The sequence below is a fragment of the Gastrolobium bilobum genome, unplaced genomic scaffold, assembly GCF_033153095.1.
Source record: "Gastrolobium bilobum isolate Gb01-03AN ecotype WA unplaced genomic scaffold, APGP_CSIRO_Gbil_v1 utg16135, whole genome shotgun sequence".
NCBI lineage: Eukaryota > Viridiplantae > Streptophyta > Magnoliopsida > Fabales > Fabaceae > Gastrolobium > Gastrolobium bilobum.
This window is the reverse complement of record NW_026899035.1, coordinates 1391-16863: the sequence shown is the minus strand read 5'-3', so window position 1 is coordinate 16863 and position 15473 is coordinate 1391. Positions and strand designations below refer to the sequence as shown.

General features: G+C 33.9%; 1 protein-coding gene across 1 annotated transcript; it reads left to right on the top strand.

Moving 5' to 3' along the window:
• The first annotated feature begins 1207 nt into the window (after positions 1-1207).
• Positions 1208-6738, top strand: LOC133286420 (plant UBX domain-containing protein 4-like). Its single transcript, XM_061483837.1, has 4 exons — positions 1208-1441; positions 4930-5215; positions 5595-5690; positions 6062-6738. Exons 1-4 carry the CDS (start codon positions 1296-1298, stop codon positions 6440-6442), a joined length of 909 nt encoding a protein of 302 aa, XP_061339821.1. The 5' UTR covers positions 1208-1295; the 3' UTR covers positions 6443-6738.
• The last annotated feature ends 8735 nt before the right edge of the window (positions 6739-15473 follow it).

Below are 15473 nucleotides of genomic sequence, written 5' to 3'. Positions count from 1 at the left end.
TAAAAGTAGGTTCATTAATTTTTTTACTTTTCTTTTATTTTAAAAATAATGGATCCCACAATTAATTATCTCTATAACATGATCTAAGAATTTTTCTACAATATAATATTAGTTTTTCCTTTTAATATTAATTTGCTTATATATGCAGAGTTTTCAAATCCTGAATGGAAGGTTTATTTTTTGAATCATGAATAGTAAAATTAAAAAAAAAATAGTTAAAATTTTATGCTGTTTGGTTTGAATTTTGGTAGAATTAATTTCAAAGGAATTTCTTCGAAAAAGCAATTGTTGTTGAAAAGTTAATTTATATTTTAGAATGATATTTTAAAAAATGAGTTTGGAAGAATCAATCTTGTTTAGATGATAAAATACAATAACTTTTTAAGTGTAAATATAAATATTTTTAATTTTTTTATAAATCTCACACCTAAAATAATAACCAAACTACTGTAATTATACCGTAAACATGATTCTGGCTGTAAACAAACAAACTGTTAATAAGATCCGTTTGCTTGATTGAATTATTATAATAATTTTCACTAGAAAAATAATACAATTATAACTCATTTAATTTAGAATATAATAATTATTCGTGTCAGTTTTAAATTCGTTTGATTAAATTTAGATAAGTTGTTTTTTAATTGATTTGTTTAAAACATTTAATTGGTTAATTTTTTATTCGTTTGCTGAATTAAAAGTAATTAAAATTAATATTAAATTAATTATTTTAATTAATATAATCTGTAAAGGTTAAATATTAAAAAATTGGGAAAAGGATTTTATTATATAAGGTTAGTTTGAAAAATTATTAAAATAATGACATAACATGAGACCCACATGTAAACATATTTTTAATGTCACAATTAGATTTTTATTTGCATATTTTTTTCTTATGATCATAGAAATATTTTTTAAGCCACTCGTACTTAGTTAAAATGATGAATATGATTTGAAGGCTTATCATGACTTTTTATTTGCAACCACTAAATTTATTTATATGCAAAACACGTTTTTATGAAAAAATAAATTTTAAATATAAAAAAAAATTAAATTTATGAGTATTTATAATCTTCTTTTTTAATTCAAGAAAAGAAAAACCCATAAAGTAAGGTAGGATGCAATATGCAAAGCATCGGTAAGGTATCATAATATTCCCTACGGTACGCGCTTCGGACGAGCGTGGTCTATTATATTAAGAGAAGAGATTCGCCGAGCGAGACGAGAAACTCGAAACAACGAGATATTGTCTTATTTTTCTCTCTTTCTTTGTCTCTCCAAGACTTCAAAGAAAATCAATGGCGTCGAGGGACAAGAAAGCATCGAAACCCTCGACCAGTCGAGCTGGCAGGATCCGTACACTCTCCGATCTGAACCGGCCATCCGCCGACTCTGACAGCGACTCCGATGACCCTCAGGAGTATTACACCGGCGGCGAAAAGAGGTTTCCCTTTATTCTTATCACTTCTCTCTATTTTTTCTATAAATAATTCAACTTTCCAAAAAAATTTGGTGTTTTTATGGTTCTGCTTTAATGGGTTGTTTGTTTGTTGTTTTATCCCATAGGCACCTGTTTGGAATGCTTTGTTTAACCAGTGGGAAACCATCCTATTGGTTTGGTTATAATTAGCAAGATTGACATATAAATGGATTTTCTTGGTAACAATATATTAGTAGTTGATTCTGTGGAAATTATTTTACAAATTATGTAAATTATAGAACACCAATCGATCAAAAATATATACCTCTCTTTGTGATGAGTAAAAGAAGTTTGCGAGTTCTTCCTCCTACAGCCCTACTCTATGTTTCTCAGATAAGATAGCTATTTGATTGAGCAAGTCTGTTAGGGGACTAACCCCAAATATAACTATTTATTTAATAATCAATCCAGTAGGAAAAAATTACTGATCATCCCAAATATTTAATTTGATCACATTTAATTTAATAATGAGATTATCGTGCTTGTCTTTTGGAAATTAACCGAGTAATAATCACCAAACACGTGGATAAATTAGGTAAATAGTTGGTTGGGAGAGTTTTACCGCCCCTGTAGTCCTACCCGGCTCGACCAGATCAGTCAAGAATCAATAAATCAGCGTGTAAATCTCAAGAAAAAGAAGAAGAATAGAAATCAATCAAGTAACTGACCATATTATCAGTTTATTTTTTTATAAAACAAAATTAAAAGTTAATGGTAGGCCATAAAAGAAAATTTCCAAACTGTTCTGTCTCTGTCCTGCTTGATGCCAAGTCATTAGTTTTGAATTTCATTGCAGCTTGTCTCCTGGTATTTCATTCCCTATCTTTAGCAATTCTGGCAACTCTTAAGCTCTCAGTTCCATGATATAATGTCATATTCGTAAAATATGTTCTATTGGCTTACCCGTTGTCAGTGGCGAAGCCAAAAGAAAAACTCAGCCAGTGTCAAAAGATCCACCAGGTAGAATTCAGTCAGTGTCAAGGTTGTATTATTTTTGAAAATTCAATCAGTACTAAGGCTGTACTACTTTTAAAAATCAGCTGTGCCAAGGCACCAGCTGAGACACAAGTGGCTTCACCACTGCCTGTTGTTGCCCTTGTGATCATGAGAGTTAACTTAAATGATCAAGCTGGTATTGGTATAAGACCAGTTGCGAGGTTGAATTCTCTGAGCAGTTTCTTGGGATTATTTCAAACTCTAGCATGATTTATGTATAACTGAAAATGAGAGCTACATTCTACCCAATAGAAAAAGAAAAAGAAAAAGAGAAAGAAAAAGAAAACGAGAGCTACAGTCGTTGCTGCCATTGTACATATTCTTTCTCTTATCATGATTAGATGCCATTATTCTTCAGTTCATCTTTTTATGATTGTAGGTTGGGATTGTTTTGATGTGTTACAATTGGTGCCTTCTTCCCACATTTTTCTGTTGTATATGGAGCTTTAGTGTGTGTTTGGACTTTGGATTACAATTTACAAAATTGATTTTGGATGAATCTAATTTTGCAAAATTGATTTTGGATAGAAGTGTGTTTGAGTGAATTGATTTTGGTTTGGAGATTTTGATATAATGAATATTGCTTGGATAGTGTTGATAAAAAACACCTTTAGATGTTTAATTACCAGAAAGGGTATAATTTTGTCTTGAATTAAAAAAGATAAATAAATTTTAAGAATATGATTATACATAAATGGGTGCTGGAATAATTAATCTTCAAATTTAAGTTTTTTGTGTACTGTACAAGTTAATTTTGATGCACTCTCGATGAGAAAAATACATTATCATCTAATTATGCGGTGTCACATCATTTATTGAGTCTGACTTCAGCTTTTTGACCAAACAAATATGTTTGATAAAAATAAATAATTTAAATTATTTTTCAAAAAATATTTCAAATTAATGCGGTCAATCCTGCACGTTGACCATATGGGACAAAACGATACGAGACTTAATGCCAACGTGGAAGTCTTGCACGTTGATCATGCGAGACTCTTTAAGTCTCCCGCACGTTGATCGTACGAGACTTAATGACTGCGTGTAAGTCTCTCATGTTTGCTGTAAAGTCTTGTATGTTTGTCATACAAGACTTCCATGCTGACATTAAGTCTTGCATCGTTAACATGCGGTCAATGTGCGGGATTGACCGCATGAGTTTGAAATATCTTTTGAAAAATGAATTAAATAAGTATTTTTTTTAAGAAAAACATTGGTTTGGTCAAAAAGCCATCTAACTTCTCATATAGTTATTCCCATAGTCAAATTCATTTGATGATGTGTTAATTCAAGAATGAGTGATAGTGTAAAAATGTTTTATATTGCTGTTGCATTGGAATTAAACTCAAAAATATTGAGTTCTACTTATTTAAATGATATTAAATGGTTATATAATATTAAATTATAAGGGTATATTTGTCAATAAACACACAGGTGGGTTTTTCTCACTGCAAAAGCAGGAAAATGTCGCTCTTACTTTTAAGGGTTCGAACTCAAAATCACATTTGAGACCAAACTTGATTTTGTCTCAAATGGTGCTAAACATGATAGCACCATGTTTGAGTCATTTTTGAATGCAAATTGGCTTTTGAATGGTTTCAACTTGAAACCAAACATGCCATTAGTTTCACTTGTTTGAAGGCTTAGTCCTCACTTATCCCTGTGCCACATTGCGTTATGCATTGGAAATTCTTACCCAATTAAAGATTAGTCATCTAATCACATGTTATCCTTTTTGTAGATCGTTTATTACAAACATGCTTTTAGACTTTTACTTAGACCAAGTTCTATGGATTTTATTCAAAATGATCTTTGGCTGAAAGAATTTGAAAACTTAAGGCATTAGACGCAGCAAAATCATGCTTTTGTAAGCGCTTTAACACTTGTACCTTCAGGCTATTTTGGTTGAAATTTGGACAACTTTTTTCAGTTATAGGTATCAGATTTTTTAAAATCCATTAAGATGCTGCCCAACTTGTCAAAAAAATTGACGGGGAAAATCCTCAAAATGATGTCTTTTGTCCATCTCCCGATTTCATTATGTGTTTGTTTTGTCCATCTCCCAACTTTATGTTTATAAGGTTGGAACTATATATCTTAGTATCTTACATATATCTGTATTTTCTGAATGATATTTATATATAGTGAACGATATTTTTGCTTCTATGCTTCACTTTTCCAGAACTCCAAGCACTTTTGAGTGAAAGCTCACTTTAGCTACCTTGATTAGAAGTGTTTATATTTATCTGTCAAATTTTGTCTTCAAAAAGTGTATAATCTTTTGTTGATTAAATGGGATTAGTACATGTGTAATCATGCTTACTAAACTTCAAATTTAATGTACATACTACACATAAAGTTTACTGACATTAGTAATATGCATCTTCTAGATGTCTTCAGTTGGTTTTATGATTTAGGACTTTTCTATTGGATTTAACGATTGTACTTTATATCTCCAGTGGAATGCTTGTCCAGGATCCTTCAAAAGGCAATGACGTGGATTCAATTTTCAATCGAGCTAGGCAACTTGGAGCTGTGGAAAGACCTATTGATCAACTTCAGGAGTCACGAAGGTCAACAAGCTTTACTGGAACTGGCAGGTTACTCTCAGGTGAAACTGTAGAATCTGCTCCTCAGCAACCTGAGACTGTTGTTCACAACATTGTTTTTTGGACTAATGGTTTCACTGTCAATGATGGACCTTTGAGGAGTTTGGATGATCCTGAAAACGCCTCATTTTTAGAGGTAAGCAGGGAACTAACTCAGAAATGGATGGAAGATGAAAATGGAGGCATAGGTTGTATATGGCCCAAAATTATTATTATTTATAAAAAGAAGAGAAGTCCCGAGTATTAGAAGATTGATATTTTTCTAAGCATTATTAGGAATAATGTAATATTTCGTAAAGTTCTACTTATAACTTTACTTACTGCAAACTGTCATTGGAATTCTCTTTGAAGTCCAGCATATTTTATTATTAATTGTTGAATAAGTTTGTTTTCAAAATCTCATCATACTATGACTATGTTGGAATGTCTCAGAAATCTGTTTGTGCTAGTAATACTATTACTTTCTTCTTGGTTTCGTTTTGTTGTTTAATGATATTTGTTGTGTTTGAACGCAGAGCATAAAAAGATCTGAGTGTCCAAAAGAGCTTGAACCTGCAGATAGGAGGTCATCTGTTAATGTTAACCTCATAAGGAGGAGTGAGGAGTATCATGTGAGTTTTCTGTTTTGAGTTCTATGTTTTGCGTCTCTCTAATTTACTCGGAAACCAGGATGAATTAGGTTGATTTTGTCCGTTAGTTTAAGGGTTTTGAAGTTTTTCATTGTTAAATGCAATCCATATCTTCTATTTGTGCATGATAGTATGCCCATATAAAAAGTAGAAGTGCATTTTTCCACACTTGTACCTCTCTAATTTACTATAAAATTAAGCTGAATTTGGCTGACTTTGTTTGTTAGTTTTAATGTTTTTGAAGATTTGCTTTTTGAAATGCAATTTAGGTTTTTTTTAATGCATGACACGTATTTCTTTTTTTCTCTTTTGTTCAAAGTATAAATCAGAAGTGCATTTTGTCACACTTGCAGGAACCCGAAAAGCGTCATGTTTCATTTCAGGGTGTGGGAAGAACTCTAGGAAGCAGCTCTACTTCAGTGGCATCTGAGCCAACTGTGACCTCAATATCTCCAAGTACTGCTCCCACCCCTTCTGCTGGCCTCGTGGTGGATCAATCATTGCCATCAACCTCAATACAGCTTAGGTTAGCAGATGGAACCCGCTTGATATCACATTTTAATTATCACCACACAGTCAGCGACATTCGTGCTTTCATCGATGCGTCTAGACCTGGGGGTGCGGGGAATTATCAACTTCAGATGATGGGTTTCCCCCCAAAGCTTCTCTCTGATGAAACTCAGACTATAGAGCAGGCTGGACTGGCAAATTCAGTTGTCATCCAGAAATTCTAGCAAGCTGCACTTATATGCTGTATTAAAGTGAACCAGTTTTCTTTGTTTAGGTTTTCTATAGTGACAGTTTAATTGAGAGCTTTTGAACGTGAGGTCTGTTATTAGCAAAAACAAAAAATAAACGGGGGTGCGGGTTCATATTTGATTATTTTCTTCTTCTTGCTTAAGTTTTATCAAGGATTATATTTTGCTTTAGGTTCGGTTGATGGCTTAGCTTTGGACCCAATTCTTGTGGTTGGATCAGAGCATGGTAATTATCCTTTTCCTTCAAGCTAGCTGGGCCTATTGGCTGAGTTTGAAACGTATTGAATGGGGTTGAAATATAGGATAGTCCATATACCCATCAGTTTTTTAATATGGCCACTATGCATGGTTGTACATATTCTAAATAAGCTAATCTGATTTTCAAAAAAAATAAAAAAGAAGCTAATCTGCACCTTATGAATTTTTGCTTAAGTCTGTGCATGCATAACAAGGGAAAGGGAAAGAATTTGGAGGGATTACCACCTCAAATAGAATTCCCCTCGCCAACCTTGAAGACCATGGTTTATCTTCCTTTGCCTCAAGTAACTGATAAGCCGGAAAAATGACCTAATTATAGGCGAATATAAACATGGTATAGTATTAGTTATTGGGTTTTATATATATCATATTGTAGGAAACTTGTAATATCGTGTTACACTCACAAAAAATGATGGCCTCACTTTTCTTTTTCTTTTTTTTTTGTTTTTTTTAGTGGGACCCACATAAAATGTATTAGAGTAATATGACAAAACAAGTTTCCTGTAACATGACATGTAAAACCCTTAGGCAGTGTTTGGTTGAAGGTTTATTTTGAGATTGATGGGAAAGTGTAAGTGGATATTGGAAAATACCACGTTTGGTTCAGGTTTTTTCAAAAAATACCAGGCAAATAGGATAGATGGAAAAATGACTTTTGTGTTGATTTTTGGATGAAATTCACTGTTACAGAATACCACTTGAGATGTGGTATTTTGAGATAACTGGGGGAAGTGAAAAAACAGGTGCAAAGTTTCTTCCGAACATAGATTTTGCATATTTAAATAAATTTTCCTGGTAATATTTGGGTCAACCAAACAACTTTTTTTACATTTTCCTACAAAACTCACTTTCCAACCATTTTCCTATCAATTATATTTCGCCAGTAAAAAAAAATTTCTCCCAAAGCAAACGCTACCTTAGTTATTACTCGCAATTGTTCTGTATTACGACTTTTCGCTTATCATAAATGAAACCCTCAAATCTATTGTACAGGAGAAATGCGTAATGATACTAAAATATTTATTTACGAAAGACATTGGCTTTTGATGCGTCTTCGTATGCGTTGGTTTCTTGTAATATATAGCATTTCTCTACCCATAACCCATTCATGAGCCGAAACAAATAAAGAGCCCGACCAGAAGTTATATATTCTGGCGCATGTTTGATGCATTCTCGACACTGAAAACCCAAAAGGAACTGAAGTTTAAGGGAAGCCAATTTATCTTGAAAACTTGGAAATTGATTCTTTTTCATCCAATAAAATTTACAGTTTTCCCGTCCCACAATCGCCAACCTAAACCAACAACATAGCTTGCGCCATCACCGTCTCATTTATGCTTAGGAGTCTCTCTAAGATCGATAATTAAAATCCTTCCAACTAAATTTGGAACAAATTAAATCACTGTCGTCGTACTGTAGAACAACATCTGATAGCCACGATCTTATCTCAAGCACCTTAACATATCTTTGAGAAAAGATTCATAAAGCACAAATCTAGTGTCCTTCCATTAACGAAAAGCTAAATATGCTTATGAGGAAAGCAAGATTTGCTTCATGTTGGAAAATTGTGAACCAAAGACCAGTGATGGAACATCAATTATATCTCGCACCAACTTGTCAACTAGCAATTGAGGTGCCATCTGACTTGGCAAGTGAAATTAAATTAACCATAACAAGATATCTCACGCTGGTGGAGGGTACTTATCTTGTGTGGCGCACAGATAATGTGGTAAAGCTTGGACCCACCACTACTTCCTGCTCATTTATTCTTCTATCAAACAGGTGTCGTCCTAAGTGAAATTATGTTATTAATTAATCCTAATAGGATCATTCCCATTGGTGGAGAATCTTATTATGTGGCGCACATGAAGCTTTTATTAATAAATAGAATTTGTCAATGAAGTTTGAATATGAAACCATCAAATGAAAATATGTAACATCCAGGTACTAGAGGTTATGGGGGGACAATGAGGAAAAATATGTCAAATAAAAATAGAAGCAGAAAAGGGGTTGGAGCAATCTTCCTCAGGAGATCATGAAGGAAATGGACAAGTGAAGAATGAAACTGAGCCACATCTATTTAGAGTAGCAACCCAGCATGCTATGAACAGGAAAAGCCAATTATGATTTTATTATAGATATTGACTCCATAATCAAATCATAATTGGTCTACAAAAGTGGAAAAAGCCAATTATATCCAAGGCTCCACTTCGATACTTCTTTTAAAAAATATATAAACTTTATATCAAATTTAAATATTACAAACTTTAGCATAAAAAGTAAAATATCAATGATAACTTTGGGGTAGTAATATTAAACAAATAATATCATCAAAGTTTCGGGATTGATGCCAAATTCAACTATTTCTCTGAATGACCACACTTATATATAGATAACACCACCAATAAAGTTGCTTGCCTCCTTAAAGCCCCTTAAAAATGCGGATTAACAGTTCTATTAACCATCTTTTGGCTGTCCATAAAGTATATACTATTCAATAATCATTGACTTTACCTAAAAAAGTAAGTTTAGTAAATGTTCTTTTCAAAGTGAGTTATTTTACTAACATTTACATAACTTGATGAGGACAACTTTTAAGGACCAGTTTCGAATGTAACCAAAGAGTGGCAATCCCCCCAACAAATCATCTATTACTAGTTCATGAACATTATATCTTTTGTTTTGATTTTCATAAACTAGTATCAATTATCACATTTCAATGGCGGAGTCAGAAAAATTGAAAAATCAGTGTCAAAAATTAGCCAATCATGTAAGAAGTCAACAACTATAAAGGAAGGAAATCATTTACAATTACTGAAGATAGAAAAAACTATTAATTTTAGAAACCAGCCAGTGCCAAGGCAGTTGCTGGTTCTAATATGGCTCTGGCGCTTCGCCACTGATCTAGTAGCTAGTTAAAACTTAATTTCGTAATATTGATTATAATATCATTCTTTAGAGAATCATGGGTTTTCACTAAAAATAAAAAAAAATCACGGCATAAATAACTATATTAGTTTTAACAAATAAAATAAAGTTGATTTGTATTATTTTGATTTTTTTTTAAGTAGATTGATAAGTTTTTATTATGTTTCGACAAATAATTTGTAAACTACATAGATATAAAATTGTATAACTATTGTAATTCAATCTTATAGGCACTCAAAATATTAAAAAGAGATGTATTTCGAATCATATTATTATTTATTGAAAATATATTTATCATGTTACATAAAATAAAATATACAAAAAATGGATAAGATTGATTAAGAACAAAAATAAATAAATAAAAAGTCAATTTCACTCACTTTTTATGTATATATGACATAATTTTATCTCATATAATTATATGAAAAATATATTTTCCATTATTTATATTACATAGTTTTTATCAGCAGAGTATAATTTAGTTGTAGGGTTTTCGTTTTATCCTTTAACATAACACAACAAATTTTCTTACGCTCACAACATTTTGTGGGGTCCACATTTTTTAAAACAAAAAAATAAATAAAAAATTAAGGCACGCAAAACGAATTTCTATAACATTACACAATCACTTTTCCTACAACATAACTCTTATAAAACCCTTAGTTAGTTGTATTCTATATTTTCACACTTTTCTTACCGTAAGATATTTGAATAAGGGTTTTATTAATCTCATGTTAAAGGAGATAGTTATCTCATGTCACAGAGATAAATTTGTGGGCTCCACCACCTGAAAAAATAAAAGAAAAGAAAAGAAAAAGGTGGCACAGTTATCGAAGGGTGTGTAGGAGATAAAATGTATCTTATGTAACATAAGAAAAGTTTTTCCCTTTGAATAATCAATGAAAATGTTATAATTCTTTTTAATGTTTGATTTTAATTTTTTAATTTTTATTAATTTTGATTTTAATTTTTAATTGTCTTTCGTGGAACGGTAATAATCATTGAGTTACCTCTGGATATTAGATAATGAAGCTGTAGTTGTGTTCCGGTCTTCTTCTTCCCATCCTTTCCATATTTTATTAATTTAAAATAAAAAAAATTATGTCAATTATGAAACTGTCGATAGACGTGTGACGTAAAGTGATAGAATAAAGAAATTTAATTAGAGGAAGAGACCTAGGGTTGCTGTTCCCTCGATTGATACTATATGCCCCCACCATCACGCTCACACTCTTGCACCAGTGACGTCTCTCGACTTCACGTTACACTGTCGTGACGGATTCACGTATTATCCCCGTCTTCTCACATGTAGTACTAGTACTCCCCTTCCTTTCCCAACCCTAATTTCCACGTTTTCCAAACCCCAAACCCTAATCATAACTACCCAAGCATTTTCAAAACACCCTACGGATTTTACAATTTTACCAATGAATTTGTTAATGAAATGAGAAGTTTAAAAAGCTATAGTTTGGGAGCGTGGAAAAAAAAAATTTACCAGAGAATATAATTACTAGAGATATAGTGGAAAAAAAAGTTTAGTAGAAAAATTTAAAAAAAAATATTTGGTTGATCAAAATTTTACCAAAAAATATTTGGTTCAATTCCTTGTAACCTCCAAAAAAAAATTTACCAAAAATATTGAGAAGAATTTTATAAGTCTATGTTTGATTAAAGATAAAATATTGATGGATAAATAGGTTAAAATTATCAAATTAACCTCTTTTTTAATTTTTGAATGTCAATAGAAATAGATCTTTCCTGTTCCGTCATCCATATATCTGTCTCTCCTACCAACAGAGTCTCAAATTACATTTGGACGAGGGGCATTTCAATCTACAATATCGTGCCAATTTTTTCATTTCTCTAGTCTTATGCAAATACCACCTCAGAGGTGGTATTTGCAAACATTGTTTTTGACACACTACATGAAATTATGGGTTTAGCGGCGGTTTAATTTGGGGTTTAGCGACGGTTTACTCGCAGCTTCATTGTAACCTATTTGAGTTTGCACAACTACATCATTTGTACACACTACATCAATTTACACAACCTGAGTTTGCATGAGTAACATAGTTGTCTGATTTTATTTTTCTTAACCCTCTACCAAACATGGCATTAATGGTATCTCACTCTCACTTATCCAGCCATCCCACCAGAAATCATATACCAAACACCTCTTTAAAAGTGGTTACGTAACTTACGCTTGTCATTATTATTAAAATGAGTGTTACAATAAATTATAACTTTTGTTTGACGGTAATTAATGAGTTAGAATATAAAATTATATTTTTTAAAAGAATAAATATTTTTCTCTTAACTTATGAACAATTTTATATTAATATTTTTAAGGGATGATCAACTTATACATGTATAGAAATTGTTAGCGAAAAAGAGAAACCTTTGTATATGAAAGAGGAAACTTACTATGCAACTAAAAAAACTGTTGGAATAGAAGATTCTATATGTTGTTATGATTTGCTGTGATATGTTGTAACATGTAGTTTGTTAGGATATGTATAACTGAGTCCTATTGTAATTAGGTGTAGTTACTTATCTTTAGGAAGTTGTTTTACTATTTGGTAACAGACTGTTTGGTAACAGCCGTAACAGCCTATTCTATTTAAGATACATTGATGTACAGTTTCAAATCAATGGAAATACTATCAATTGATACCATTTATCATGGTATCAGAGCGATCCCTTGTTAAAAAAAAAAAAAAACTTCTGCAACGTGTAGACTCTGAAAACAGTGAGCAGGAGATAGCTTCTGTTGAAGATGGCCAATGAAAACAGCAGCAGGTTGAAGCCATCAGACCCTGGATCACCATTCTATCTGGCTGGATCAGATAGCCCAGGGATTCTTTTAACAACCGTTATGCTGAGAGGAGAAGCCAACTACGAGAATTGGGCAAAACTCATGAAAAATGCCCTCAAAGCGAAAAATAAAATAGGATTCATAGATGGATCCGTTAAGAAACCAGAAAAGGCGAAGGCAGAAGAGTGGCGCGCCTGGGAGATGTGCAATTCTATGATCAATGGCTGGATACACAATACCATTGATCAGAAATTACAATCGTTTATTAAATGCTTTGATGAGGTAAAAGACCTCTGGGATGACTTAAAGGAAAGGTATGCTGTGGAGAATTTTACATGACAATACCAGCTCAAGGCCAGTTTGGCCAACATCAGGCAGCAAGGCAGTAGCATTGGAGACTACTATATGCAGTTGAGAGCGGTCTGGGATGAGCTTGCGAGCAGCAAAACTTACAGGTCTTGTACATGTGGAGAAGACTGTGTCTATGCAAAGGAGATCGAAGAATAAAGAGAACATGATCGGGTATACACATTTCTTATGGGTCTGGAGGACTCGACATATGGCAACTTGCGTTCACAAATTCTCAATCAATCATCGCTCCCAACGATGAATAAAGTTTATGCTATCATGACCCAGGAAGAAACTCATAGATTTATAACACGCAATCAGAATGCTCGAGCTAATGAAATTGGCTACGCAACGCAGACAGCAGCACCAGTAAAAGACAAGTTTGTTGAACGTCCTCTATGCATTCACTGCGGGAAAACTAATCATGAAGCCTCTCGATGCTGGCAAGCATTTGGCTATCCTGGACGTGGTGGTAGCAGAGGACGAGGACCTGGACGAGGACGTGGACGTTTCGGTGGTGATAGGAGCAGTAACCCACAAGGAGGATTCCATGCAAAGCCATTTGGTGCACACGCAGCTCAAACGGAGGAACCACTAGAGCAAGCAAATGCATTCGCCGTTCTGACACCTGACGTGGTGACACAATTGTTATCATTGGTTGACAACCCGCAACACTCAAAGGACAAATTAAATGGTAAAGATTCCCATTGTCACTGGCTTATAGATAGTGGTGCATCACGCCACATGACAGGGGTATTGGAATTGCTGGAGAATGTTACAGATGTTGAACCTTTGGCAATCGGTTTACCCAAGGAGCTATTACTTATGCTGTGCAACAAGGATCTGTTTCGTTTACTCCTTCTTTTTCATTATCCAATGTCTTATTTGTGCCAAATTTAAAGTGTAACTTGATATCTGTATCTCAGTTGGTACGACAACATAATGTTGATGTGGTATTCACTAATAATAGTTGTGTTTTGCAGGACCGCAAGCTGAGGACGGAGATTGGATTGGGTGATCACAGGGATGGTGTGTATGTGTTTCGACCAAGCCAAGCAGCAACTTTAACAGTTCGCTCCAGTGATACGCAAGAACTTTGGCACAAGCGGTTGGGCCATGCATCATCCGAAGCACTTTCTCTGATTCCTTTTTCTAGTAGCATTCGATTTGGCAATGTAAACAATAAGGCATGCGATGTTTGTTATCGTGCCAAACAAAATCGATCCTCGTTTCCCATTAGTGATCGAAAGAGTAATAAATTTTTTGATCTTCTTCATTGTGATACATGGGGTCCTTACCGCACTTCCTCTTTCTCTGGTGCTTATTATTTTTTAACGATAGTCGATGACTTCAGTCGTGCTGTTTGGGTTTGTTTGATGGGTGACAAAAGTGAAACTTTTGGTGTGTTACGAAAATTTCTTTTAATGGTGCAAAATCAGTTTAATACAACAGTTAAAAGTATTAGATCAGATAATGGAACTGAATTTACTTCCAACAAGATGATTGAATTATTCACTGCCAATGGTATATTTCATCAGAAATCCTGTGTTCATACGCTGCAACAGAACGGTCGGGTAGAACGGAAGCATAGGCATATTCTAAATGTGTCTCGTGCTCTTTTGTTTCAAGCAAACTTGCCAATCAAATTCTGGGGAGAGAGTGTGATGACAGCAGCTCATATTATTAATAGAACTCCCACAAAGCTTCTCAATGGCAAAACTCCTTATGAGCTTTTGCATGGATCTGTTGCTGATTACAGTCACTTAAGGATATTTGGCTGACTATGTTATGCGGTGACACAACCAAAACCTACAAACAAATTTAGTCCACGGTCTAGGCGGTGTATGTTTGTTGGTTATCCTCATGGTCAGAAAGGTTGGAGAGTGTATGATCTTAATACTAAGGAATTCTTTGTGTCACGAGATGTCAGTTTCCACGAAGATGAGTTTCCTTTTGTTGCTATAAGTGTGCCTACACCTAGCCCATCATTACCTACATTTATACCAATAGATTCTAATGATTCTGCCAATCCAGTATCTCAATCAACTTCAAATGATTGTGAGGCAGAAGTGCAGTTGGAAGATAGGGGGAGTGTCCATCAGTCTGAAAGGGAGCCGAATGAAGATTCTACATCAAATGCTGATCAAGTGCAAATGAGTGAGGATCCAGCTCCTGCTCTCGTACAAAGGAATGAAGATTCAGCTCACGAACTTCTGCAAAGAAGTGCAGAATCAGCTCAAAACGATTCTCTTCGTCCAGCACGCACACGAAGGCCTCCGTCCTATTTGAGTAACTACAAATGTAATCTGATTGAGGCACATGCATACACTCCCAGTCTCACCTCTTCTAGCTCCACCTCAGGTATACGGTATCCAATTTCCAACTATGTGAATACTAACAATTTTTCTTCAAAACATCGAGTTTTTGTTGCTGCTATTGATGCAGGTAGTGAACCTCGGTCATTTAAAGAAGCAATGACCAATGATGTTTGGCGTAAAGCTATGGCCCAGGAGATACATGCACTAGAAGAAAATAATACGTGGACTATCACTGATTTACCTGCAGGCAAACATGCCCTTCCATGTAAATGGGTATATAAAATTAAATATCATTCCAATGGTAGCATCGAGCGCTACAAAGCAAGGTTGGTAATTGCAG

What these genes read in the sequence shown, in the direction of transcription:
- LOC133286420 (XM_061483837.1), top strand. Translation starts at nt 1,296, where the DNA reads ATGGCGTCGAGGGACAAGAAAGCATCGAAACCCTCGACCAGTCGAGCT. An exon ending in TACACCGGCGGCGAAAAGAG is followed by an intron (nt 1,442 to 4,929) that starts GTTTCCCTTTAT and finishes TTATATCTCCAG; the next exon opens with TGGAATGCTTGTCCAGGATC. An exon ending in AAAACGCCTCATTTTTAGAG is followed by an intron (nt 5,216 to 5,594) that starts GTAAGCAGGGAA and finishes GTTTGAACGCAG; the next exon opens with AGCATAAAAAGATCTGAGTG.